Source organism: Meles meles, chromosome 18 (genome assembly GCF_922984935.1).
Source record: "Meles meles chromosome 18, mMelMel3.1 paternal haplotype, whole genome shotgun sequence".
In the NCBI taxonomy this organism is placed as follows: Eukaryota; Metazoa; Chordata; class Mammalia; order Carnivora; family Mustelidae; genus Meles; species Meles meles.
Genome location: NC_060083.1, coordinates 62,258,306 through 62,285,805, shown reverse-complemented (window position 1 = coordinate 62,285,805; position 27,500 = coordinate 62,258,306). Strand labels below are relative to the sequence as shown.

Below are 27,500 nucleotides of genomic sequence, written 5' to 3'. Positions count from 1 at the left end.
GGCGGTCTGTCTGCTGCAGCGGGGGGACAAGGCCAGGTGGCGGGGGGCCCAGGGTGCTTGGTCCAGCCATGCCCACGTGTCTCCTGAGCTCTGCAGGTGGAGTAAAGGCTCTTTACTGCCCAGTAGAGGGGGGCAGATGTGGGGCTCGGGACAGCCCGGCCCGTGTGCGAGGGTGTCTGTGGGAGGCTTCTCCAGGACACCCCTGTGGGCGCACCGGGTCTGGTGGCCACCAGGCAGAAACCCGCTGAAAACACTATTTCCGTGGCTGGGAAACCGTATTTCCCCGTTGGTACACACAACTTCCCCAACTTGAGCCCCTGAAGCAGGTCTCTGGCCGCTGAGGCAGTCAGCGGGATTACCTCACCAGGGGTCTGTGCCTCCGCTCTGGGGGGGGGTGCCAGTGACTTCGGGGGCACCAGGGCTACCAGCCTCCTGCCTCAGTGGCTTGGGAACGAGCCCTTTGGCACCCTGAAATGCAAAAGGGGAGATCGGGGTCAGACAGATGGTTCTCTGGACACGTCTGCAGGAGATGCGTTCTCGGGGCCTCTGGTTCAGACGTGGCAACCGAGCCTTGGAGGAGGAGACGGCTTGGCAGAAAAGTGGGCAGACGGTTCAAATGCCTGTCTGTGACCTGCACAGAGTGGGGTTCAAGGTTGGGCCCCAGCAAGAGAGGGGACCAGATGCCCAGAGAGCTAGGCTCGGGTGACCACGCCCGAGGCTGTGTCCGCGAGGCTGAGCTCAAATCATGGATTCAGAGGTCCCCGCGGCCCCTGGAAGGGGCTCCAGCGCCATCAGCGGGGGCTCTGCTCTGTCCACACGACCTTCCTCTGCTCGTCCCCGATGGCGAAGCGGACGCAGCCGAGCAGCGTCTCCAGGTCACTCCAGCCATCGGGGGCCAGGCTGCCGTACAGACAGGGCGCTCTGTCCAGCGCGGCCTCCTCCTGCCTGCCCGCCTCCAGGAGCTGCTCCTCCGACGTGCCGAGCCGCTGCAGGGCCTTCCTGCACAGGCCGGACACGGGGGACACGCTCAGGGAGAGCCGTGCACTGGCTGCCCAGAGCGGACCCAGCTCAGAATTCAGGGGACCAGCGTGCGGACCCCCTCTCCTGGGGGCTGAGTGCCCCACAGAGGAGACGCGAGTCGGGCCCCAGGTGACTTGCAGTGATGGGGGCGGGGTCTAGTTTACATGCTCAGCCGGCAAATGCACAAATTGTAAGTGGGCGACAGGACGTTGTAACCCGAGTACTGGTTTCCAGCCCGTCCTCGCCTCATGCGGCCGGGATGTCAGCTGCGTGTAGCTCACTGGACACTGCCCTGAGCCAAGGCAGGTTCCACGTCGTCCCTCACCGTCCCCCAGGCTGTCCCCGGAGGGGAGGGCAGCAGGTCCTTTGTCCCAGAAGATGTGGGGGAACCGTCCTGTCATGCTTCCAGGAGTTCTGGAGCCCCCCACCCCCGCGTGGCGCCAGGTGCAGACCCCAGGCCAGCCCCCGGGGCCACACCTACTTGAGTTTCTTTGCTGCTCTCTCGTTGATGGGGACGTGGATGACGATGGGGAAGATCTCCATCCTGTACAGGGCACGGATGCTGTCCAGCCGGACGTCCAAGAGGGCGTGGGTGTTCTGGGGGGATGGTGGGGAGATGGGCCAAGGTCCTCGGCCTCGGCGGCCGCAAAGGGAACCCACACCCAGGAGGAGCGGTGGGGAGAGAACCCAGGGATGCTCTGTGGTGTCTGAGGGCGCTTGCTCTACCGAGTCTGTCCCTTTGGTTTGTCATCTGTGAGCCGCTGGGGTGGAGGGACACTGAGAGGGGCTGGAACCCGCAGGGTCAGAAGGCTCCGGCTCCGTCAGCCTCTGCCGGGGTGGGGGTTGGCAAGGGGGCGTCTGCCTCTGGCGCCCAGCTGGGCCTGGCCCTCTCAGGTCCCAGAAAGCTGCACGGTTCACGGTGAGCTGTTTTACATGTTCGTGTGGGCCTCAAATCACAGACTGTTCCTTCATCTTACTCGTTACCTGACAAATACTCTTCAGCATTTCCTGTATCGAGGAGCCAGGCCTGGGACATTAAGAGGCTGGCCCCGAGTCCCCCGGATCTGAGAGGGCAGGGTCGGGGCTGGACCCTTCTGCACCCCTCCCTCTGAACACCGAGCCAGAGACGAGCCGAGCACCAGCACCAGGTGCCCCTGGCCAGGAGGTTGGTGACCAGCGTCCCCCACATTTCAAGGCCAGTCCTTCCTGCCCTATCCCAGCGTGGTCCTCTGGGGATGGAGGCCCCACGCCCCCAGAGGAGCCCCCGCCCCGTCCCTTACCTTTTCCATGAGGGACTCGACAGCCCGGCGGGTCACCCAGTAGCGGCCACCGGACGCCTCCCTCTCCTGGATGATGTCCCCTCTCTGGCTGGAGGCATCGTATTCCTCCTGGCTCAAGTACTCTGAAGGGGACAGTGGACGGGGACATCACACTCGGTGAGGTGAGGTGAGGGAGCCCCAAGCTGAACGCGCCCACCCCCATGGGCGACGCGCCTCCCGGGATGGCCCTTCACACTCAGAAGGGTCTGTGCCCTGCACGCCCCCCACACCAGCAGACACGGCAGGAGCTCGGTCGGCGCCAGGGCGTGGGGGGACAGAGGAAAGAGGGGAGCAGCGACACAGATAAAAAGCCTCCCCGTCACCCCAGCCCCGCGTGCTCCCGGGGTGCGCTCACACCGGGCTCCGTTCCTCACACCGGGCAATGAGCCCATAGGTCGGTGCGTCCCGGCTGTGGGCAGCTGTACCCCGGGGGACGCTTGACAACGTCTGGGGACATTTGTGGCTGTCACACTTGGGCACGCTGCTGGGTCTACTGGGGGAGGCCAAGTGTGCCGCCCCGAGTCCTGCAATGCCCGGGACAGCCCTCCCAGAGGGGAAGGCAGCCCCATGCGACTGCCAGGGCCAAGGCTGAGAATAGTCAAAACACACCCTGCTTTTGCCTTTCTTCCTGGATAGCCTCTGTTCTGAGCCCGCGTTCTCCTGGGTCAGACCCGCACCCGCCATCCCGGGGACTCCCGCCCACCACAGCTCCTCTCCGAGGCCGTTCCTCCCGTCGTGCCGCACCCGCAGCAGCCCAGGCCCGGGGGCTGCAGCCCACCGCACTGTTGCCTGGTCTGCGGCCTCACCAGCTCCTGCCTGCCCTTCAGAACCGAGCTCTGCCCCGCCTTCTCCAAAGCACCTGTCTCCTTCCCCCGGCCACTTGTGGAGCCAACAACCAGCAGCCTGTCTCGTCTCCAGGCGGCTGTCTCTCTCCAGCTCCCCCCAGGGAACCTGGCACATGCTAGACAAGCCAGACTCACTCAGCCCTGTGCCCTCTGTGAACCCCAGCGGGGTCTGGACAGAGCCCCACTCCCCCTCCGCTGGTAACCCAAGGCCTCCCGTCACCTTCGGCTGGCCAGTGCCGAGCTGATGAACAAAAACTCCCACAAAGCGGTTCTCCCGCTCGCCAACCTCGGAACCGCCTCTCCTGCGTGCAGACACTCAGACCCTGTCCCCTGACATCCAGGATTCCAGATGGCCAGTTCCTCTCTGACTCTCCACCAAGCAGCTCTGGGGCTGAGCGGGTGAGGAGCCCTTTGGGGGTCCTACCCCAGTTGAGTGCAAGCCCCATCTGCAGGCAGGATCTGCTCCCCAAGACACACGAACATCCAGAGCCTTGGAATGGGACGGATCTGGAAATAGGGTCGTTGCAAATGTGGTGAGTGAAGATGAGGTCATCAGGAGTAAGACGGACCCTGATTGCATGACGGCTTCCTTATACGAAGACGGTGTGAAGACACAGAGACACGGAGGAGACCAGGTGACGCGGAGGCAGAGACGGAAGTGATGCGGGTACAAGCCAAGGACCCCCAGACTGTCGGCACCACCGGAAACCAGAGGAGGAAAGGAGCGACTCCCCCGAGAGTCTCGGGGCGGAGGGGTTGGGAGGGCAGCACAGACGCGCCGGGACCTCAGCCTTCTGGCTCTCTCACCACTCGGGACTAGATCTCTGCTATTCCAAGTGGCCCAGGCCGCAGTGCTTTGTTGCGGCAGCCCCAGGACACTTGCACAGGAACCTCCACGCTGTTCTCCCGAGAAGGCAAGCATCGTGCCAAGGCCTCGCCCGGCCACCCGATGGGCAGGCGGGGCTCCCAGGTGACACCGTACCTGCTGGGCATTTCTTGAACCCTTGGAGGAGGCACAGCTTCTCGCTGAGGATCTTCCCGACCACCCTGGGCACCAAGATCACGGGCCGGGGCTGGCTGGGCCTGTGGAGGTGCACCAGGGTGTAGGGCACCAGGGTGAAGCAGCTCTCGGCCCAGAAGCACGCAGTGGAGGGCTCTGGGGGGGAGAGGAGGCACGAGTGGGCCGGGTGCAGGACCGTGCTGTCTGCCAGCCCCGTGGGCCGCAGGCCGGACTGTGTGTGTTTGGGGCAGTAACAGAGGCTCGGCTCCCCCCAGGGACACGTGCGTCCTACACCCCGTGGCTGACCGTGGAGGTCTCTCTGGGCTCAGCTCCCTGGGCCCACAGCGGGAACAGAGAGAAGCAGTTCTCCAACTTCCCAGCACATGGTGAGATCCCCGGCCATGGGGCCCGCGCCCCCACTCAGGCCTTCCCTCGCTCTGGCTCCCTGCTCCTCTAGGGTTTACTTCTCTTTCCATCAGTCATACGCACCCGAAACACTTGCCAAAAAGAGGAAAATTAACTCAAAGTAATTCACCTTACTCTCGGTCCACTCCTGCTGTCTTCACTGCGGGGTTTGACCTGATGGGGCGCGTGCCATGCTGACCTCTGTCGTGACCTCACACCCACGCCCGTCACACCGAGGCCATCCAGGGCCCCCTTGGCCTGCACCACCGGCCTCACCTTCCAGCTTGCTGGGCTCCCACAGGGCCCCATCGAAGGATGAGCGCAGAGGGCTGGCCTTGGTTCTATCCACACTGACGATGCGGACCAGCTTCTGGGGTGCCCCGGAAGACTGCTGGAGGAGGGAAGAGGGACAAGCAGGCGTCCAAGCCATCCGCATCCTAGCGCACTGCCAAATGCAGGCTGGTCCCTGGACCACCAGGCTGTGCTCACTGAACAGCCAGGAGGCTTGGGCCCCATGCCGGAGGGAGGCAGGGGGGAGGCAGGATGGGGTCCTCAGGCAGAGCCCCCGGGCAGGGCACCCCCTGAGCATGGCGTCCAAAGCGAAGGCAGGCTTTGCTGCATAAAGCGGGAGGGAACACCAGGGGCCCCGCGGCCTAGCCCTGCCCCAATCCAGGGAAGCTGCCCTAGCATCCTGCTCAGGGACGGCTGAAGGCCTGTGTCGGGACCTCAGAGGGACTAGGATGGGGTGCAGATGGACGGGCAAACGGGGTGACCTAGGAGTGTGACACACAGCCCAGAGGACGGATCTGTGCCCACAGAGGAGCCTGCAGGCCGGGTGTGCTGTGCGACCCCAGCGAAGGCCTGGAGGGACCAGCGGGGACAGACACACCAGGTCGCACCCATGGGGTCAGCAGCCTATGGGCCCTGGCCCTGGGCCCCCAGGCCATCACTTGCCCCTCCGACCACAGACAGGGCCAGGACCCACCAGGCAGGAACCTCCCCCCGCCTCCAGATGATGTGAGCCAGGAGGAAGAAGGCCAGGATAGAGAGGCAGACCCCCCCCGGCGCAGCCCTGTGTCCGGGATCCAGGCTGCCGGGTCTCCCAGCGCACCTTGCGGCCGGCGGTGCGTTGCTGAGCCATGTCCTGGATGAGGGCGATGAGCAGCTGCTGAGCCCTGCGCAGAGGAGGCCAGCCCTGACCCAGGGCAAGGAGGGCCCCGCCCAGCACCCCAAACACACCCCTGTGGCCCCGGCTGCACCCTGGGGGCGGGGAGCCCACTAGGGTCCCCTGGGGCGTTGAGAAAACTGCAGCTGCCAATGGAATTGCTCCGGTTAGGACCCCGCTGTCTCCGTGGGAGCCTGGGTGTGGGCCACGCTCTGGAACCTCGCAGCAGCCAGCCTGCCGCCACCGAGAGGGACATGACTTCGGGGAGCTGGGCAGGGCGCCCTGCTGTGCGCTGCGGGGGATCGGGAGCACGGTTCTCCGCAGGACTGCTGCTGCTCCCAGGGAGGGCGGCCCTCTGTCCCAGCTGGCCCCGGACGGAGAGGCTCCCCAGGCCACGGGACTTTCCTGGCTGTAACCGAAATAGTCCTGGACACAGCAGGATGGTGGTCACCCAACCTGCAGGGGATGCTGTGCAACGTCTGGAGACGTTTTGAATCATCTTGGGGGCACAGGGGCTCCTTATGTAGCAAGTGGACGCCGCTCAAGGTCCTGCTGTGCCCAGACGGGCACCCGTGTCCGGGCAAGACAGCCCCAGATGTCACGCTGGTCCCGGATGCTCTAGAATGGTCTAGGATCAAGGGGCATCCCTTTGCACAAAGAAACCCCACCTACACGGTGACATTGGGGGTGACCCCCCGGGGATCCCTCTTCAGGGTGTCTGTTCATGCCCACCCTCTCCTCTTGGGCAGGAGGGGTCGCCCACAGAAAGCCAGGCCAGGCCCCCCTGGCCACGCCCCTGGCCCTACCCAGGGAGGGGGAGGTGTTGGGGCGCGCCACCGCGGCTCACTGGGCGTAGTTGGGGATGATGCCGTGCTCCACGCCCTTCGTGCTGTAGGGGCCCATGCGGTGGGCGTGCCAGCAGCCGCGGCCCTGGAACAGGGTGTCGCTGACGTGCAGGACGTCACCTCATCGCACCTGCAGCTCCCCCTCCGCCCCCGCCTCCATGGCCAGGTTCACCCGGATGTAGAAGGAGTCCCCTGAGGTCACCACGCTGGCCTCCAGGTCCTGGACCAACCTCCTATAACCTGGTCAGAGATAACCCCAGGGCCATGATCCCCCTCGGGGAAAGTTCTGGAATCTGAAAGCAGGAGAGAAGGAAGGAGCCTCCCCCAGAGTCTTGGGAGCCATCCCTGTGCAGGAGCCAGTGGGCGGGAAGGGGACCCCCCGCTGCCCTGCGGCCCTCTGCACACTTGGGGCACAGTCTCGTTCTGGGGTGCGCGCCGCCAGGGGCTCGGGTCTCAGGTAGTGGCCTCGTGGGCTGGGCGCGGGGGAGCGTGTGTACCCTCCACGTTGACCTTCACAGACAAGCAGCAGAAGCCGTTGACCCTCTGCAGGAGTCCGACAGCTTGCTCCAGGGTTGTGTCCTCCAAGGTGGCCTTGAACGAGGGCCGTGTTGCTTCGTAATCGACCTGAGGGCAAACCAGTGTCGGCCTCCTTCGACCCGGATTCTGTACTCTGCAGTAGGACCCGCTCACCCTTCCTGGCCAGCCGCTCGCACCCACAGAGCCCTTGCCCCCGGCCCTGCTTCAAGACCTCGGGCTCCTCCAACGACACTCATTCCCGTCCCAAGAGTCCAGCACCAGCCCTTCCATCAACAGACGACCACGAGGGCCGAGTTTCCACTTCTCAAGACAGAGTCAAGCCTAGAGCATTTCAGGTCAGGGGTTCTCAGCTTGGGACTATTGACAAGTGCGGCCACTGTTCTGTGCTGTGGGGTTGGCCCTGGGCCTTGGAGGACGGCGAGTAACATCCCTCGCCCTGCCCTACCCCCACTGCCCTAGTGGTGAAAGCCCACCGGCACAGGGCCCTTGCTGTCCACCCCACTCGTTCTCCCAACCCTGGGTTATTTCAAGTTTAGAAGAGTATATATTTTTCAGGGCACCTGGGTGGCTCAGAGGGTTAAAGCCTCCGCCTTCGGCTCAGGTCATGATCTCAGGGTCCTGGGATCGAGCCCCGCATCGGACTCTCTGCTCAGCAGGGAGCCTGCTCCCCCCTAGCCCCGCCCTGCCTGCCTCTCTGCCTACTTGTGATCTCTGTCAAATAAATAATTTTTTTAAAATCTTAAAAAAAAGAAAGAAGAGTATATATTTTTATAATGAAAAAAATACTTCAGCTACCGCAATCAGCAAAAAGAAATAAAAGGCATCCAGATTGTTAAGAAAACAATAAAACTTTCATTATTTGCAGATGGCATGATACTCTATACAGAAAACCCAAAAGACCCCACCAAAAACCTGCTAGAACTGATCTGTGGATTCAGTAATGTTGCAGGACCCAAGATCAACGTACAGGAATCCATTGCACTTCGATATACCAATAACAAAGCAGTAAAACGAGAAATCAAGGAAATAATCCCATTTACAACTACACCAAAACCCACAAGATACTTAAGAATAAACCTAACCAAAGAGATAAAGAGATCTGCCCTCTGAAAACTACAAAATATGAGGGGTGCCTGGGTGGCTCAGTGGGTTAAGCCTCTGCCTTCAGCTCAGGTCATGATCTCAGGGTCCTAGGATCGAGCCCCGCATCGGGCTCTCTGCTCAGCGGGGAGCCTGCTTCTCCCTCTCCCTCTGCCTGCTGCTCCCCCTGCTTAAGCTCAGTCTCTCTCTCTCTCTGTTGAATGAATAAATAAAATCTTTAAAAAACAACAACAACAAAAGAAAAGCACTGATGAAAGATATTGAAGATGATACAGAAATATGTTGAGTACACGGATTAGAAGAACAAATATTGTTAAAATGTCTCTACTACCCAGAGCAATCTACACATTTAATGCAGTCCCTATCAAAATAACACCAGCATTTTTCACAGAGCTGGAACAAACAGTCCTAAGATTGTATGGAACCACAGAGACCCCGATAGCCAGAGGAGTGTTGAAAAAGAAGACCAAAACTTGTGGCATCACAATTCCGGACTTCAAGCTCTGTTACAAAGCTGTCATCATCAAGACAGCATGGTACTGGCACAAAAACAGACACATAGATCAATGGAACAGAATAGAGAGCCCAGAAATAGACCCTCAACTCTATGGTCAACTAATCTTCGACAAAGCAGGAAAGAATGTCCAATGGAAAAAAGACAGTCTCTTCAACAAATGGTATTGGGAAAATTGGAGAGATACTGTTATGTGCAAAAGAATGAAACTAGACCAGTTTCTTACACCATACAGAAAAGCAAACTCAAAATGTATGAAAGACCTAAATGTGAGACCTGAGACCATAAAAATCCCAGAGGGGAACACAGGCAGCAACTTCTTTGACCTTGGCTCCAGCAACCTATTGGACACGTAGCCAGAGACAAGGGACTTCATCAAAACAAAAAGCTTCTGCACAGTGAAAGAAACAGTCAACAAAACTAAAAGGCACTTTGGAGTGGGAGAAGATACTCTCAAATGACGTGGCCAATAAGGGTCAGTGTCCAAAATACATAAAGAACTTACAGCAGCCGACACCCAAAAAAACAAATAATCCAGTTAAAAATGGACAGAAGGGGGGCACCTGGGTGGCTCAGTGGGGTAAAGCCTCTGCCTTCGGCTCAGGTCATGATCTCAGGGTCCTGGGATCAAGTCCTGCATCGGGCTCTCTGCTTAGCAGGGAGCCTGCTTCCTCCTCTTTCTCTCTCTGCCTGCCTCTCTGCCTACTTGTGATCTCTCTCTCTGTCAAATAAATAAATAAAATCTTTTAAAAAAAATGGACAGAAGGAAATAAATGGACAGAAGACATGAGCAGACATCCCTCCGATGAAGACATCCAGATGGCCAACAGACACACGAGAAAGTGCTCCACATCACCCGGCATCAGGGAAATACACATCAAAACCACAGTGAGCTCCCACCTCACACCAGTCAGAATGGCTAAAATTAACCAGTCGGGAAATGACAGATGCTGGCGAGGATGCGGAGAAAGGGGAGTCTCCTCCACTGCTGGTGGGAATGAAAGCTGGTGCGGCCACTCTGGAAAACAGTACGGAGGTTCCTCGGAAAGTTGAAAATAGAGCTGCCCTACGACCCAACAATCACACTACTGGGTATTTACCCCAAAGATACAGATGTAGGGATCCGAAGGGGCACCTGCACCCCAATGTTCATAGCAGCAACGTCCTCAACAGCCGAACTACAGAAAGAGCTGAGATGTCCATCAACAGATGAATGGATAAAGAAGATTTACACACACACACACACACACACACACACACACACACACACACACACACACAATGGAATACTACACAGCCATCAAAAAGAATGAAATCTTGCCATTTGCAACAATGTGGCTGGAACTAGAGGATATTATGCTGAGTGAAATAAGTCACTCAGAGAAAGACAATTATATGATCTCACTCATATGTGGAATTTAAGAAACAAAATAGAGGAGCAAAGGGCAAAAAGGAGAGAGAGAGTGAAACCAACCCTTAACTCTAGAGAACACACTGATCGTTACAGAGGGGAGGTGATGGGGGTTGGATGAAACAGGCGATGGGGGTTCGGGACTTGGGAAGCGTAGCGGGTGGTCCCGGGAAGTGTCGAGCTGGAGACCAATACACTGGAGACCAATATAACTCTGTATGTTCACTAACTGGAATTAGAAACTTTAAAGTAAATAAATAATAATAAAATATATTAAGATATTAAGATATCAGGACTGTCTCCTCAGACATCATAAAGGCTGCTTTAGCCACAACGTAGCCTGGGAGCAAAGGCGCCTGCCGCCCACCTTTCTCAGCGCTCGTCTCCACCCCACGCCGTCCCTGCTACAGCCCAGGCTCCCCCGGGGGGAGCCAGCCTCAGGAACACTGTTCTCTGCTTTGGGGCCCCATCGAAGTCACCTCCCTGCTCACACATTAGTCAAGCAGTATATTTATGGGTTTTGCAGTTTAGTGAATATTTCCCAATAAAGAATTTTTTTAAATGCCCCCAACGAGACGGGGAAGTGTGCGTGATGGCTGTGTGTTCTACGACACACACACGGCATGGCCGGCCCAGAACGAACAGGCTACAGCTGTATCAGAAGATCCCAGGTCAGTACCGCGGCAGCCAGAAGCCTTCTCCGATGGCCGGTGGTCCAGCCCCACGGCAGCTCTCGGGCTCACGCACCCCAGCTTGAGAACGTCGGGGATCTAGACGGGGCAGGCCTGCCGTGGGAGTCGGCTGGGACTAGTTTCTAAGTGAGTGTGACCTCAGCCCACAGGCAACGCATCCTTGTCAAGGCAGAGCTGCAGCTTCTGACCCGGCCCCGAGAGGGGGTGGGTGGGGGGCGCTCACGGGGGCGCGGGACACACTCACCATCATGATCTGGGTGCCCGGGCGCAAGGCCATCTCGTCCGCCGGCGAGCCAGGGGTGACCCGGTGAATGAAGATGCCCGTGTGGTTGCCACCAACGACACTTATCTGCTCCAGCAGCGCGTCCCCCTGGAAGGCCAGCACGGTGACCTGGCTCAGGATCTTGCGGGCCAGTCTCCGCCACACCGGGACGCTGCTGCAGGACGGGAGGTGACAGGCCCCACCAGCCACGGGAGGGGGAGGTCGGGCCAGGCCCTGATGCCACGCCCCAGTGTTCTGAATTCTCACACACACCCACCCACGGCCATGACCTCCTCCTCGGGGGGGCTGTCCCCTCCCAGTGGTGTTAGGACACAGCCCTCTGCCCGACCACCCGCCAGCCCTGGCCCCCCTCACTGCTCACCTGGACGAGGCGGTGAGACCCCCGGCGCAGGGCTGCAGGCCGCTCTCACACTCGGGAAGGTCTGCACGAAAGGGCGGGGCTCAGACACAGGCCGGGGCCCCCCCCGGGGCTCTCCCCTCCGGACGGAGCTTTGCTTACTGGGGCAACCTGGTCCCGCATCCCAGCCCTGGGTGGCACCCCGCAGGCCTGTCTCCTTCTGCTGAGGCCAGACCTCCCCGCCTCTCCCCTTCCTCACTGCTGAGGACCCTAATGTCATCGTCCCCCGGACAGGAGCGGGGTTCGGCCTAGTGTGTCCTCACGGGACAGCTGAGTGGCTCTCCCCCATGTACAGGACAGGGCACTTCGGGTCTGGATTTCCGGCTCCATTAAAAGTCCGCTCTGGGTGCGGGGGTGCGGGACACGGGACGGGGACTGAGGGTAGCTTGTGCCCAGCGCTGGGTGCTTAGAACAAAACGTAACATGAAATCAAGCCCGGCATAACCGGGTGCGCTTCTGCCGGCTCCTTGGGCCGAGCGCACGGGCGGGACCGAGCGCACTGGCGGGACCACTCCGGTCACACCGAGTCCCACCCCAAGTCCCAGGAAAATGGACCCTGCGGCCGGGCGACGCCACTGCGCAGGGGAATCGGGTCGCTACCTGGAGCAGCGGCAGAGGAATGCAAGGAGCGGCGCATCCAGGAGGCAGACTCCCTGGGGGTCGCCCTCAGACTGAGGTTCCAGAGACGCCAACCATCCCGCTGGGGCGGGGCGGGGGGGGGGGGTGTCTGGCCACGTGACCGCGGGTTGCCCCGGGCCCGCCTGCCCCAGGGGCGGCCTCCGGGAACCGCACGACGCCTTGCATCCCCTGGTGGCCATTGCGGGGCATTGGGACTCGGCGCTAAGCGCCTGCGGTGCCCCAGGCCCACGGCGGGGCGGGGTGGGGGGCAGGTGTGCGGGATGGAAACGCGGAGAGGTTGTCCGAGTGGGGCCCGTGGTGGAGAAGGAGAGGAGGTCGGTCAAGTCACAAATATGAGGAGTGAACCACAGAAGTGGGAGGGTCTCAGGTGCCACCGCTGGGAGGAGAGATGCTCCCAACAGGTGCCTCCTCCGGGGTGGGGGTGGGGGTGTGAAACCCTGCTGCCTTCTGATGTCGCTGGGAACCCGATGTCCCCAGACCAGAGCGGGGGCGGGGGGCGAGAGAAGGAAAGTGTGTCCAGAGCTGTCTGAGCCTTTATTGCGGAGCGGGATGGGAAGATGAGCACAGCTCCCTTGGCTTCCAGGTGAGAGCCAGAACGGATGCCGGTGAACAGGGCATGGGCTTGAATGACCAGGTACTCGGGATTTCCCAGAGGCCCAGGGCAGGGCAGCAGGGCAGCAGGGACACTCGCTTCCTCAGCCTAGCCTCTGGAGAGGCACTGGCTTGTCCCTCCGGCCTCCCTGGAGAACCCTGTTCTCACTCCTCCTCCTGCTCAGCTGGCCCGGCCCAGGGGTGAGGGGATGCTGCCGAGGCCCGGGTGGGGGACACTCACCTGCTCTGTCGACAATCTCATAATCCAGCTCGGCGTCCCCTGCCTTCACCCCCCGGGAGGGTCCCCGGGCCACCTGCCGGATTTCTAGGAAACCACTGGAAAGCATGGGAAGACGGCAGATCAGGCGGTGCCCATGGCTCCCTGCTCAGACCCCCCTGACCTGCCATCGGCCCATATCCCGGTGAGCTGCCGGGGTCCGTGCCATCCGAACCCCGTGGCCAGTCCATTACCTGAGAGACCAGGGGTCTTCCCGGAAGTCCTCTGCCGCCCGCTTGTGCAGGGACTGTGGACTGGGAAGCACGGGGCTGCTGGAGCGGAAGCTGTCCTCCAGCTCACGGCTGCACGTGGCGTTCAGGTCAGAGCAGAGCCGGGACTGGAGGAGGACAGGGCAGAGGTCGGCACAGGGCTCCCAGGGGGACCTTGCTCACCCCCTCCCTGCTGCTCCACTGGGTGAGGGGCAAAACTGTCACAAAGCGTGGTCCCTAACTCTCAGGGCAGAGGATGTGAGAAGGACATAGCACGGAGCTGGGTCACACTAGCTGGGCCCCTCCTGCGTGCCAGGCCCCCTGCTGGCTGCTTTCCACAGTCCCTGTTGCTCAGTGCGGATGCACAAACCTACGCGGGCCAGAGAGGCCCAGTCCCCGGCTGGCGAGTGCCACGTGCGGAGCGAGTCAGGTGCGCAGAGCACGTCACAAGGACACAAGGACACCTTCAGCCCCCGCTGTGTGCCAGGCCCCCCGGGTCTATCCTGCCTGGGGAGGGCGCAGCTGGCTTGACCCAGGAGAGGAGGAGGCACCCGCCGTACCTCAGTGGAGCTGGGGCCGCTGTCGTCACTGTCCCGCCGGCAGATGGCGAACATGCGCACCAGCGGCTGCTTCCCCCTCGGACCGGCTCCCTGGCGCTGGCTTCCTGCTGAGGCTGCCCGAGACAGGCCCCGGCTGCTCAGTTCAGGCAAGTTTCCTCTCGGATGCTCCTGGGGGTTTCCAGCAAACCCACCTCCCTCCTGCCTCCACCTCCCCCCCTCCGGCTCCAGGCAGCCTCCCCTGCTCCTGTCCCCTCCTCGGAGCATGGGACCCCCAGCCCTGCAGGAGCCGAGCCCCGAGGACAGCGACCAGCCTGGTGAATGCTCTCTGGTCTCTGTCGCAGATTAGATGTTGCTTCTCACAGATGGTGCAAGTAACGCCCAGGGCGTGTGTCACAGACGTAAGCACACAGAACACCGGGGGCAAACAGAACTGAGCAGAGAGGGAAGGAGAATTCTCCTGTCCTCCACACTCAGACAGGGTAGTTGGCATCTTGCTGTCTACCTTGTTTTAACACATACGTAAATATATATAACATGTACATATGATCCATACACACGTTTTTATACTTATATATAAATAAATATAATACATATGCATTTCTATTTCATACATGTATATGTATTACATATGTATGTATTTATGTATTTAACACAGACATGAATACATATATTTGGGGGGGGGACGTGGTAGATGTGCGGAGAGTGAAGGAAGAAAATTTAAAATACCTATTGCTCGTGGGCATGGGGAAGATTAAGTTCTACAGGTTGTATAAATATAAGGAACCCTGTATGACCACATGTATTACCATGTGAAACACACTGTCTTCTTAGAAGTAGCATGCAAATCCTTGGAAACTAATTTCTGGAGATAAAAGCATGGCGGGGGTTCCCTGCCCAGGAACAGGAGGGTGCGGCCGCCCTCAGGGAGGTCCCGGCCCCTCTGCAGGGTCTCACCGCGCCCCCCTCCCCAGTGCCTGGAGCCGGAGCTGCTGACAGACGGTAACTGGAGGTTTTGGAATCGTTTTAGCTCTTTGCGAACATAGCTCCCTTCGTGCCTGAAGTCAGCTCTTGGCCATCGGACTTGCAATGGCCGTCGGACTTGCAAACATCTCAGGAACGCATCAGCTACAAAAGTGAGTGGCTGCCGGCTGGCCCAGTCTCATATGCTCTCTTTCTTCGTGGAACACCATACATTACACGTTCCAGAACCTTCCGCCCAGCTACCTGTCCCATGGCGTGTGTAGACCACCCCCGGGAGGCAGACACAGGCTCAACTCGCCCCGTTGTGTCTTCAGTGATTTGGTAACAAGGTTGGCCCACGAGAGCCAGCGTGCCCGATGTCCCAGCCGGGGCGCACGTGGCCCGGGACCCGCCCCCCCCAGCCGAGTCTCCCCGTGCGGTGGGAGGGAAGCACTCACCCCCTGTGGGGACTCGGCAGCCTGCGGCCTGCGGAGCTGCTGGCGCAGTTCACAGACCTGGTCCGTCAGCTCGAACACTTCCCGGCGGAGGGCGTCCTTCTCCGTCAGGTTCTGAGAAATCTCCATTTGGGCTGCGTCCCGGGCGGAGCAGGCCTGCGAGCCTGACAGGAAAGGAGGGAGGATGGCACCAAGGGAAGGCGTCGGCGGTGACAGCTGGGAATCTGGAACCAGCTGCCATCGGCGGGTGAGGGGCGCCCCGTGACCCCAGCCAGCTCCTCGAGGAGCCTGGGCCGGGCGGCACATCCTGTCCCCACTCGGCGGCGCCCTGGGGCCCTCCCCCAGCCGGGCACCTGGTCTCTCTCCTTCTGCAGCTGCTGGAGCTGGCCCTGCAGGGCGTTCACCTTCTCCTTGTAGATGTCACAGTCCACCTTCGTCCTCTGGAACTGGAGCAGGGTCTGCTCCTTCTCTTCCCAGTACTGGCCGGGGACAAACACAGCCCATGCAGGCCAGCGGTACAGGTGGGCGTGCAAGGGGGTTGGGGGGGGTCAGGGACGGGGGGGTTTCTGGAGCTGATGTGGGTGACTTCCTGCTTGTTCCTTAAGTGTTAAATCTCAGGGTGCGTCTGTGGGGTCGCCGTGCTGGTCACACCTGGACTCAGTCGTCAGAACACACGCGGACGCGGCAGGTAGAACCACGTGTTGTCCATCCCATGTCCCAAAAGATGTGAATCATGTCTCATTGCTGCCTCGCTCTCTCCCACCGTCTCCTTCCTCCCGATCTTCCCCTGGCCTGTCGTAGCCATGAAGGAACACCCGCCCCACTGGAAAGCAGCCTGAGTTTTGTTGCTCGTGGGTCTGATCCTTTCCTAAGCACCCACAAACCAGACGGGACCGCTAGCCTGGGGCCGTGAGTCCATGCTCCATAAAGCTCCCACGAGGGATGAACGTTCGCGAGAGCCTGACCTCCCTGCCCCTGCCCTGTGCTGTTGCAGCCACCGGCCGGGGTCACCTGCTTGCTCTGCCTCTCGGCGGCCACGGCCCGCTCCCTCAGAGAGTGGATGCGGTCCACCAGCTCCTGCTTGCTCTCCAGGGCCTCGTCCCGGTTCTGCTCCAGGATGTCCTTCTCCGCCTGCGACAAAGAGAGGTCGGCCCAGGGACCCCCGCCTCCTGAAGGTCCTGCCTCTGGGAAGCGCCCCGTCATTCTGCCCTGAGAATAGGCAGCAGGAAATTTCGGGGCCAGGCGCATGAATGGATTCAGACTTATCCCCGCACACGAGGCAGGACAAGACGCAGGGTCAACAATCAAAATGGGAAATGGGGGGCACCTGGGTGGCTCAGTGGGTTAAAGCCTCTGCCTTCGGCTCAGGTCATGATCCCAGGGTCCTGGGATCGAGCCCCGCATCGGGCTCTCTGCTCAGCGGGGAGCCTGCTTCCCTTCCTCTCTCTCTCTGTCTGCCTCTCTGCCTGCCTCTCTGCCTACTTGTGATCTCTGTCTGTCAAATAAATAAATAAAATCTTTAAAAAAAAATGGGAAATGGGTGTTTTGTTTCTGTTTCTCTGGGCTGGGGACAGAAAGTAAACTGGAAGTCTCTTGGCGGGGGGCCATCCCCCCGCTGGGCCACATCAGGCTGCTCTGTCCACAAAGCCACCAGCACGGTCTCTGACAGAGGACCCACCAGGAGACAGGTCGTTCCCTCTCCTGCCCGCTTCTCAGGAAGGGGCTTAGGAAGGGTGGCACCGTCCAGGCCCTGTGACTAGCTGCCGAGGCCCACCCCGCACCCAGGGAATGTCTGTTCACTGGACGGAACAGCTCTGTAAACAGACATTGTATTGATCGAAAGGAATCCACGAGGAGAGGTGGAAGTTGGTGTCACCCAGTTCCGCCACTTTCGTCCCCAGCGCATGTGGGCGGGACGTCTCGGGACAGACTATTCTGCAGGCAGAATGGTGCCCCTCCCCCAACCCCCAGATCCCGCCACTTACAATCAGCCTAATTCCCTCCAGCAGCTGGGCCGAGGGGGGCATTGCTAGGCAGCCCCATCGCTGTTCACCTTGCCCACGCTCCGCGCTGGGCAGAGCGGGAAGGGGCATGTACGGTGTCCCAGGATGGCCTCCGGGCCTCAGCCACCCCTCCAGGGACCACCTGTGAGAACCGCCCCCCCCCCCCCGGCCCCAGGCTGCGGGAACCCCCGCCAGCTGCCAGGGAAAGGTACGGGACCCACCAGGCTGAACGTCAGCGACCAGAGCTTCTCGTTCTCCTCCTTTAGGCGGCTCAGCTCCTTGTCCCCGGACTCCAGGTCCCCAGCCATCTGTAGGGACCGCTCTCGCAATTCCCGCGCGTGGCAGGAAGACATCTTCTCGCGCTGCAGCGAGAGGTAGAGCTGCCGGGAGGAGGCCGGAGGGAGGGCAGCGTGAAGGCTGGTTCTCCACCCGCCCGGGGGGCCTGTATGTCCCTCAACCTTTCTCCTCTGGGAAGACGCTTTTCATCCCTCAAGGGGTCCCTCCCCCGGATTTCAAACTCCATGAAGGAGTTCTACCCGGTGAATAGTTCCAGCTCCTGCAGGGGGAGAAAGGCATTTCTAGCTTTATTTTTTAGAAGAGGCGAGCCATGGAATCACGGGGTGGGGCCCCGGGAACAGAGGAAGGAGCCCGGGAAATCAGCCCCGGAAATCCCTCTCTCGAAACTTCGAGTCCCAGCAGCGGGTGGGTGGGGAGTGACCAGTGAGCGAGCGTCCTTCAGCAGGTTCCCTGGCTTCCCTGCCTTCCCACATTCTGCTGAGTACATGGCATAAAGGGACTCGTGAGAAGAAAGAGGAAATAGAGTCAGACGGAGCAGAGATGCCTGGTCTACGCAGACGCACTTGCAATCCCACGCAAATATGGGCCACCCCCGGCCCCGCGGGAGGTGTGTCCAGGGCTGTGGTCCCCTGGGAACTCCGTCGCCAGGGCCTGCGGGCCTCCACCCTGCCACCCCGCAGGATGACACCCCAAGAGAAACTCAGAACTGGAACCGAGGGCCTGGCCTCTCGCCCCCGGGAGGGCGTGGTGCCCCGGCAGGCGGGAGGGGACTTTCCCCAAGAGACAAACCCGGGAAGTCTGGGTGTCAGGGTGGAGGCCGCACTCGCTCGGGGTCAAGAGGAGAAGGAAGAACCTTTCCACTCGGGCTTTTCCCCTCCCGACATCTCCGTAGCAAATTTTCCATAAGCAGCTGCACAGCTCCGGCGGTGGGCCGTCTGCGCTAGAGCGCGTTAGACTCCACACACTCACTCACTCTTTGGGACCTGCACGGGGCTGGGGGCGGGGCTAAAACTGAAAATAAACGGAGCAAATGAACCTTGTCTCAAACACGGGGGCCACAGCGACGGGAGGGAGAGGGAGGCAGAGGGATGGCCGTCAGCCGTAGCAGCTCCAAACCCTCAGCTCCTCTCGGCAGCTCTGTTTAATGCCGGAGGCGTCTTCCGCGGTGAGCGCGAGTGTGGGTGGGGGGATTCTCACGGTGGAAGAAGGGGCTCCCAAGGGCGGCATGGGGGAGGCAGGGACACACCCTGGGGACGCGCCGGAATTAGAGGTGGGTGTGACCGCACAGTTTCTAAGATGCGCGGGTGTCTGTGGACATACATCCATGCACGCGTAAGTCTGTATGCGTGTCTGTGCACGGGCGTGTGTACGTGCACGTTTCCCAGCTCTGTCTGCGGAGAGGGCCGAGGAGCAAAGACACCCCAGGGGCAGTGAGCACCCCCAGGGCCCCGATCTTGGTCTCTGCAAGAACCCAGGGCCCTTCAGGGAAATGGCTGAGCCCAGAGCTGGGGCAGGGTGGGGACGAGACGATCCGGGGAACTCTCGCCATACCAGCAAGGGAGTCTGTGCTCAGAAAACAGGGGGCCGTGCCACAGGACACGGAGGACATTCAAGGGGCTCCCCCTGGCCAAATCTGGGACCGTCTGAGGAAACTCCTTCGGGACGGTAGTATGTTACAGACTATTGGAAACGGGAGTCCACGTGCCTGTGCCACAACAGACACACGAGGCGGGTGGGGATTAAAGGCTCCTCCTCCCAGCAGGGTTGGGGGCTGCAGGGGGGCGGGGAGAGGGGCAGCGCCGCACCTCCTCCTGCAGGCTTCGGCAGCGCGTGGCGGCCAGCTCCTTCTCCCGTAGCGCGTTGCTGTAGTGCAGGGACAGACCGAGCATCTCGTCCTTGAGCTTCAGCACCTCGTGGAAGTGGGCGCTGACCTCGCGCTTCATGCGGTCGTGGTCGGCCTCCATCTGGCCCAGGCTCTGGATGCGGGCCTCGGCCTGGCCCAGGTGCTCCTGGAGCTGTTGGCAGCGCCGCAGCAGGGCCTCCTTCTGCCCCTTCTCCTGGCTCAGCTCCTCCTGCAAGCTGCTGATGGCCCCGGCCAGGCACTCGGTCAGCTTGGACGTCTCCATGAGCCCTGCAGACAAGGGGCGGGTGGGCCATCGCGCCTCCCTCCTCGGCCACCAGGGGCTTTGCCAGGGTCCCCTCAAGCAGGAGCCCCCGACCCTAATATCTGGGTCTCCTTGGAAACTTCTGGGCTCGGGGCGCCTGGGTGGCTCAGTGGGTTAAAGCCTCTGCCTTTGGCTCGGGTCATGATCCCAGGGTCCTGGGATCGAGTCCCACATCAGGCTCTCTGCTTCCTCCACCACTCTCCCTTCTCTCTGCCTGCCTCTCTGCCTACTTGTGATCTCTACCTGTCAAATAAATAAGTAAAATCTTAAAGAAAAAATAAACTTCCGGGCTCAGCCGGGCCCAACTTTGGTTCTATAAATAGCATGACCAGTGACTGTGGAACCAGGATTACCCCCTTGAGCCTCCCCAGGGGACCCTGCTGTGTAGACCCAGCTCCCCCATCAGCTAAGGTGGGCCCCTCCCAGCCCGTCTCCACGTCACCCTACGAGAGACATAACAAAGGACAAAAATCCATACAACGGAACCCCAACTAACGTCACCACGGTCTACGATACCAAACAGGAAGAAAGGTTTGCCCATCCAGTTTTGAGTGATGCTGGTCCTGCCCTTTGCATACCAAAGTATTTCTTTTTTTTTTTTTTTAAAGATTTTATTTATTTATTTGACAGAGAGAGATACAAGTAGGCAGAGAGGCAGGCAGAGAGAGTGAGAGGGAAGCAGGCTCCCTGCCGAGCAGAGAGCCCGATGCGGGACTCGATCCCAGGACCCTGAGATCATGACCTGAGCCAAAGGCAGCGGCTTAAACCACTGAGCCACCCAGGCGCCCCCAAAGTATTTCTATAGCTCCTGCACGGAAGCCTGAAATCACTCAGTAAACAGAAATGGCCCCATTTCCCTTCAGGTCGGCTCGATCTTGGCACCTCCGGCTGAGCGAAGGTGCGGAGGGCTGCAGGCTCCACTCCTCCTCCCCTCCGGCAGGGGCCTCTCCCAGCAGAAGGGACGCCCAGGGACCTGGCTGTCCCCTCCATGTAAGCACACGGCTGAGGCTAAGGCCATCTCAGGAGCATTTCTAGGGAAAGGCCATACTTGTCCTCTCCCTGCATCTCCCGGGTGCAGACTCTGCCCCAAGCGGAGTTCCCGTTGCTACTGCATAAGTAGGGACAGATCCTTCCTTTTCTTTTCTTTTTACGATTTTATTTAATTTATTCGAGAGAGAGGGAGAGAGCAGTGGGGAGAGGGAGAAGCAGACTCCTCACTGAATGGGATCCTGATGCAGGGCTCGATCCCAGGACCCGACGACCATGACTTGAGCCGGAAGCAGATGCTTAAGCAACTGAGTCACCCAGGCGCCCTAAGAGCTTTTCTTTTAGATCCAGAGGCCACGGGTTCCCTCTCCTGCCACCCACACCCGGTTAGTGGGGGTGTCCTCATCCCCGGAGTGCCGGGCGGTTAGCAGGAGAAGCAAGAGCATGCAGGCACTAGGACCCAGAGGCTCCGAAGAAGCCTGTGCCCAGGACCCCCATCCCCAGGACCCAGCCCTCACCACTGAAGTTGCTGAAGTCCACCTTGGGCTGCAGCCCGGTGACCAGGGTGTAGATGTCCGGGTTGTGGAATTTCAGGCTCTCCAGGAAGGCAATGGCTCCGTTCTTCCCTCGCATCTTCAGCAAATCCAGCAAGTGTCCTTGGGTGAGAGAATGGTGTCAGGTCGGGAGGCTCTGGGTGAGTTTCCCTCGGGATGCAGGATGCGGAGGGGAAGGAAATCCTCCCACATCTAGGGATTAGACGGTGACAGCAGTTTCCCGGGATCCGGGGGAGCAGGTGCCCTCAGCGCTCTTCTGGGTCCTTTACAGACGTGTCGGCAGCCGGTCCCCAGAAGGGCCAGGCTCATCGTCCTTGAGAAAACTATAACCCAAGTGCCAAGAGTTGGCCATAAAAGAAGGAAAAAGGTGACCTTTGCTCTGAAGACCTCCCAGCTGTGTCGGTGGACATGTGCGGACACTGTACAAATCTCATGGGACGAAAGAAGCAAAAGACAGTGCCCCAGGGCCGAGTCCCAGCGAGCCCGCCTCCCGGATCCCATGGCTCTCAGCCCAGCTTGGCGGCTTGGATCCCTTTCTCCTGGATCTGAGGTTCCTGAACATCAGGCAGAAACAGAATCTTGGTTTTCAGGGAATGAACATAGCTAGTCAGACTCTCAGAATCAGCTCCGAAGACATCTGGAGTGGGCTTTATTGTGCGCCCCCAACAAAGGAACTGCCACCTGGAAACTGCCAATGGCAGCTAATCTGGAAACGGGTCTTTGCAGATGAGATTATCGGGGTGGGGGGCCCAGAAGAGGAGACTCAGAGAAGACCACGTGAGGACAGAGGCAGACCCTGGAGGGATGTGGCCACAAGCTGAGGGCCAGCTCGGGCCACCAGGAAGGCGCAGGCAGGGACACGCCCCTCGAGCCCACACCTGGATCCCAAACTATGAGCCAATACGTCTCCGCTGGTCTAAGCCACCTGTTACGGCAGCTCTGGGAAGGCCCTACAGGGTCCCCATGCCTGGAATGCGGGTCCTTAAAGTCCTGCACTCCCTGCCGGGCCCCAGGCTTCGTGGCACAGCCCGTGTGGAGCTGCCGTGGCGGGGAGGGGCCGAGGGGGCGGTGTGCGCCCGGGGGTCCTCACCGACTCTCATGACGGTGTTGGTGAACCTGGGGCCGGGGAGCACCTCCTCCTCGTCCAGCTGGTCCAGCACCTTGGCCTGGCGCAGGTAGGGGTGAGGCGGCCGGGGCAGATGCTGCGCACGATCTTGTGGCGGTGACTGTCCAGCAGCTCCCACAGCGCGTCCTCGTCCAGCGCGGTCAGCGCGGACTCGGTCCGGTGCAGCACCGCCATGGCCCCGAGGCTAGGAGCACGGGAAGGAGAGGGCGGCCGTGGACGGCTGGACCCGGTGACATGGCCTCTGGGCCCGCGGGGGCCTTCCCAGTCCAACCCCCTCACCCCAGGTCACGGGCGGGCTGGGAGGGTAGTGACCGGCCTGCAGAGGACGGTGACGCTGCCCTGGCCCTGGTGCCCAGTGACCCGGGCGGGGGCACTGATGAGCCCTCCCTCTTGCTGATTTCATATCAATTCCTCTCTCCCGAGAAGAACAAGAACTGGTTTCTCTGGGCATCGGGACACGGAATTTGCCTTTGAAGCCTGGGAAACTGCCCTTGGCCCTGGGGAGCTGATTTACAAGCTTGGTCCGGAGCAAGCATTCTCAACTGGGGGGACAGAGCCCCCTGAAACTCTTACCCTTACACGTACAAAGCTCAGCTGTGCACGAACACATTCAGCACACCTGTGATATGACGATCTCACGGGGCACGGCGAGGGAGGAAACGTCTACGACGGCTCCTTAGGGCTGAGGACGGCAGAAGCTTCAGGGACACTGCCTGGAACAAACGTGGGGGTTTGGGTGGCCCATCCAGCCCCCCCGGCAACCAGAGGAGGCGCCCACAGGCCATGGTGAGGGCGTGGGGGGAACAGGTGGGAAGCGAGCTGGGGGAAGGCGTGTGTGCACGGAAAGCCCACTGTTTTTATTTGACGTGACCCCAGGACGCCTGTCCGTAGACGCTCAGGGAATGTGCTAGGGAGTGACACTTGGCAAGAGTGTACTAGGAAACAATTTAGAACGAAAGCCAAGGACTCCGAGTAAGTAATACGGGCCGCCACCTCTCGGCTGGCGGGTCTCCAAAGGGGCTCGGCTGCAGTGGGCCTGGGCGGACCCTCTGGCTGGGGCCACAGGCTCTGGGTCTGCCTGGGTAGAGATCATGGAGCAGCTCACCCTCCGAGTACCTGACCAGCCGCTCTGGGGCGGGGGGTGTTGATGCAACTGACCTAAAATCCAAGACCTTCTGTTGGGAGTGCCTGGGAGGGCACCACCCGGCCTCCCGCCCACGGAGCTCACCCGGGTGCCTCCAGCTTTGCAGCGAGCCCCTGGCTGAGTCTCTCTCTTCCCTGCTGGCCCTGGCACAGGGTCATTAGAACATTTTCCATCTGAACAGTTCTGAAATGCTTTCAAATCCTGGGCTGGTTCGAGCATATTTTTCTTGTTTTTTTGTTTTGTTTTGTTTTTGTTTATTTTAAGACACCGAGAGAGAGCCCAGCGCGGAGCCTGACTCTGGGCTCAATCTCACAATCCTGAGATCACGACCTGAGCTGAAATCAAGAGTGGGAGGCTTAACCCACAGAGCCACACAGACACCCCTAGTTCAAGCTGTTTAAAAGGTCCCACAAACAGGGGCGCCTGGGTGGCTCAGTGGGTTAAAGCCTCTGCCTTCGGCTCAGGTCATGATCCCAGGGTCCTGGGATCGAGCCCCACATCGGGCTCTCTGCTCCGCAGGGAGCCTGCTTCCTCCTCTCTCTCTGTCTGCCTCTTTGCCTAGTTGTGATTTCTCTCTGTCAAATAAATAAAAAAATGTTAAAAAAAAATTAAAAAAAAAAAAAGTCCCACAAACAGACAACATATCTGTGTGCCCATATTCAGACTCGGCAGAAGGTTCCTCATCAAGGGAACGCATCGTTAGAGTGGGCTCAGTCCTGCTTGCTGCAGCCTGGCCCGTCTGCAAACAGACGCCCGCTTTTACTCGATTCCTTGTGCGAGGAGCAGCTGAACATAAATGGTGTCTTTGCTGTTGACTCTAACTTTCTATAAACAGTGTCACGCTGGGCACGGCTCTACACGCCACGTGTTCCGTCCCCCCCCCCCCCCGAGGTTTAGCCGCTCACAAACTCTCCTCCCTTTTTTAACTCGTGTGGGATTCAATGATACGAACAAGCCACAGCTGACATCTGCCGGTGCTCCTGCGGCCAGCATTAGTTTCTACTTCTCCTCCAGCCCCCTCGGTGCTGTGGTGAGGCTCTTGGGCACAGATGGCGACGTTTCTCTCAGACCCTGAATTCCTGGGACTTGGTTCTTTTCCTTTGGAATAACAAGCTGGACCGGCTGGAGTCAAATGTCTCTGGGAGAGGTCTGTCCACTGAAGATGCTGGAAAGCCAGAGCAAACCAACCGGTGTAAATTCAGGAAAATGGGAAGTGGTGGTGGGAAGATCCCACCGCCCAGCCCGTACGAGGGACCCAGGCTCCAGAAGTGCTCACTGAGAAATGCCCACTCTTGCGTTCCCAGCAGCTCCTCGCCGTGGGCTGCGATCTGGAGCCCCCTCCGTGTCCAGCTGTGGCTCCGCCGCCGCCCGTCCGCTTGCCTTTAGGCTGCAGGGCAGGAACGGGCCGGGCGGGAATAGCCGGCCAAACCAGCGCCAAGGTGGGCTCCCTGCTCTCTCCAGCCCTGAGTCGCTCCAGAACTCAAAGTTCAGGCCCCAAAGACTAATGCAAGGAGGAGGAAAAAAAAAATAAGGCAAATTCCTGTCCAGGAAATCACTTGACAGATCTTTGACCTCTGGTTTGCTCAGTAACTACAGACACTTCCTCAGGGCTTAGAAGCAGGTTCCTAGAAGGAACCGGGTGGCGAACCGCGGCATAGCTACCCACCACGTCGTGGGCCCACCCGACGGCGATGGTAGCTCATACCCACGAATCTACTAAAAGCCATAAATCGCACCCCTTAAATCGGTGAATTGTGTGGTACATGAATTATGTTTTAATAAAAGTCTTTTTTTTTTTTTTTTAACGAAAAGTTCCCAGAGCTGCTGATAACTACACCCTGCTTCCCTCTGGCCCCCTCCCTGCCAGGATGAGAGGAGGGTCTCCCGGGGAGCTGGCCTGCTTTCTGTAGTCCAAGCTGGGCTTGTGTCCTGCAGGTGTCCTGGCCATCTGGGGCCCCAGCCAAGCTCTGCCCTAGCCCCCCCAACCTCGCCTCCTGGCCTCTGCCTTTCCATCCCCTGCTCTCGCTCATTCCAGCATCCGTGTACCCCTCCGCTGCCCTGCGCCCCAGGAGCACTTTTCCACATGCGTGAAGGTGTCTTCGATGAACCGGTGACATTTGGCATGGGGACAGCTGCCTCCCACCGCGTCCGGCTCAGACTCTGGGTCCAATTCCACATATAAAATCAGTCCAGATTGTAAAGGTACCCAAGGAAGCAAGACTCAGACTCTGCCCCAGCTCCTCCCGAAGTACGCCAGCGTTGTAAATAAACACATAAATAATAAACAGCCACAAAGGGGCGCCTGGGTGGCTCGGCGGGTTATGCCTCTGCCTTCAGCTCAGGTCATGATCTCAGGGTCCTGGGATCGAGCCCCCCAAATGGGGCTCTCTGCTCAGCAGGGAGCCTACTTCCTCCTGTCTCTCTACCTGCCTCTCTGCCTACTTGTGATCTCTCTCTCTCTGTCAAATAAATAAATAAAATCTTTGAAAAGAAAAAAAAAAGAATAAAGAAACAGCCACAAAATGAGGAAAGGTGGACACATGAACACTTTGCACCAAACACTCTGAAAAACAGTAAATGAGCCCTGAGGCCGATGGGCTGGTACAGGGGCGCGGGAGCCAGCGACTCCCCCAGCCCCATCACAGAAGCAGGGAGGGTCTCGAGGACTTGCCCACTAGCTGCTCATCCCGAGGAAAGAACCGCAGACGTCCGCAGAGCTGAAGCAAGCACCAAACTCCCGAGGACTCGCACTGGGGAAAGCTCAGCTGAGGTGCGGGGGACCACGCTGGGGTGGGAAACGCAGGAGCCCAGGCTGCACTCCTCACTGCGTGGTGAGCCCTGGGTCCGTTGCATTTCCGACCTGGCCCCCATCTCCGCAGGACTCCCGCGGCAGGTCTGAGAACACCTGACTTCTCGTAGACCCCCGCCCCATCGTGGTGAACACAGTCAGGTCAGCTCATGCTACCCGCTGTCTCGCCGGGGCTGCTGAAGACAGGGGTCTCTCGGGAGCTTTCTACACCCCAACCAACCGGGCCGGCTCCCGGGACCCCCGGCCACGCTGGGGTCGGGTGTCAGTGGCGAAACCGAGCAGCAGCCGCTCCGGGCTGTTCTTTGCGCACTGAAGCGGCTTCCGGCGAAACCCCAAATGTTTTTTGGGGGTTTGCAACTCAGTCCCGCTTTAAATAGGGGCAAGTCCTACCAGTGAAGGAAACTTACCCCACAGATCTCTCAGCACAGCTTAAACTCTAAAACGTTTTCTCTAACCCTGCAGCCTTTCCAGAGGGAACCCAAGGTCACAGGAGCCGTGAGCATCCGAGTCGGGGGTCCTCCTGCGGGACCTGCCCGTGCCTCCTTGTAGCTCAGGGCTGTCTTCCCTCGCCGCAGCAGAGGGAAGGAGAACGCACACGTGCACACACAGGCTCCAGAATGGGAGCGGCTGAGTACGGGAGAGCTTAGAAAAATCGGTATAAACCCAGAAACATGACGGGTGAGACGCACGGCCACCAGGCGTCAGCTAAGTGACCGCTCAGCGAAGAGCCCAGCCCCGCGCTCCACTGGAAATGTCTGGCCGTGTCCGGACCCCACCCGTAGAGGCAGCTGCGCTTAGAAGAACCCTCCTTCCCCTCCTTTCACCGGAGAACCAGGTAGAGATAAGAGCCAACATCAGAGCCTTCTTCATCCACCACGCCCGTGCTGCCAAGGTAGGCAGCCCTCACCAGCCAGAGAACGTTCGAGTCCTTTGACCAAGCCAAAGGGGACAAACTGCTTCCTCCTCTCACCCTCAAACAGGCACCTCCACCCCTTAGGAGGCAGAAGCCCCTCACTCCCCCAGGACGGCTCTGGGACTGCCTCCCAGCCTCCCTCCCGCCCTCCCCTGGTAGGCTGACCTGCTCTCCCGGGGACAGACTCCATGCCCTGGCCGTCCTTGTCGCGGAGCAGCGATGGCTGATCCGAGACTGAACGGCAGGCAGATGAGCAGGTCTGGCGGGTCCGTCCTTC

At 59.9% G+C, this 27,500-nt stretch overlaps 1 protein-coding gene across 1 annotated transcript; it reads right to left on the bottom strand.

Moving 5' to 3' along the window:
• Nucleotides 1-56: 56 nt before the first annotated feature.
• CARD14 (caspase recruitment domain family member 14) lies at nt 57-27,500 on the bottom strand. The gene is given in 25 exon segments (XM_045984043.1): nt 57-999; nt 1,502-1,617; nt 2,301-2,422; nt 4,167-4,340; nt 4,857-4,980; nt 5,701-5,764; nt 6,602-6,839; nt 7,097-7,223; nt 11,099-11,291; nt 11,499-11,559; nt 13,006-13,100; nt 13,236-13,378; nt 13,811-13,923; nt 15,225-15,381; nt 15,579-15,704; nt 16,237-16,356; nt 17,450-17,608; nt 19,331-19,656; nt 21,196-21,333; nt 22,322-22,414; nt 22,417-22,541; nt 22,977-23,070; nt 24,454-24,666; nt 24,778-25,002; nt 27,389-27,500. Coding segments are annotated over 21 exon segments (3,012 nt in total). The 5' UTR covers nt 22,532-22,541; nt 22,977-23,070; nt 24,454-24,666; nt 24,778-25,002; nt 27,389-27,500; the 3' UTR covers nt 57-791.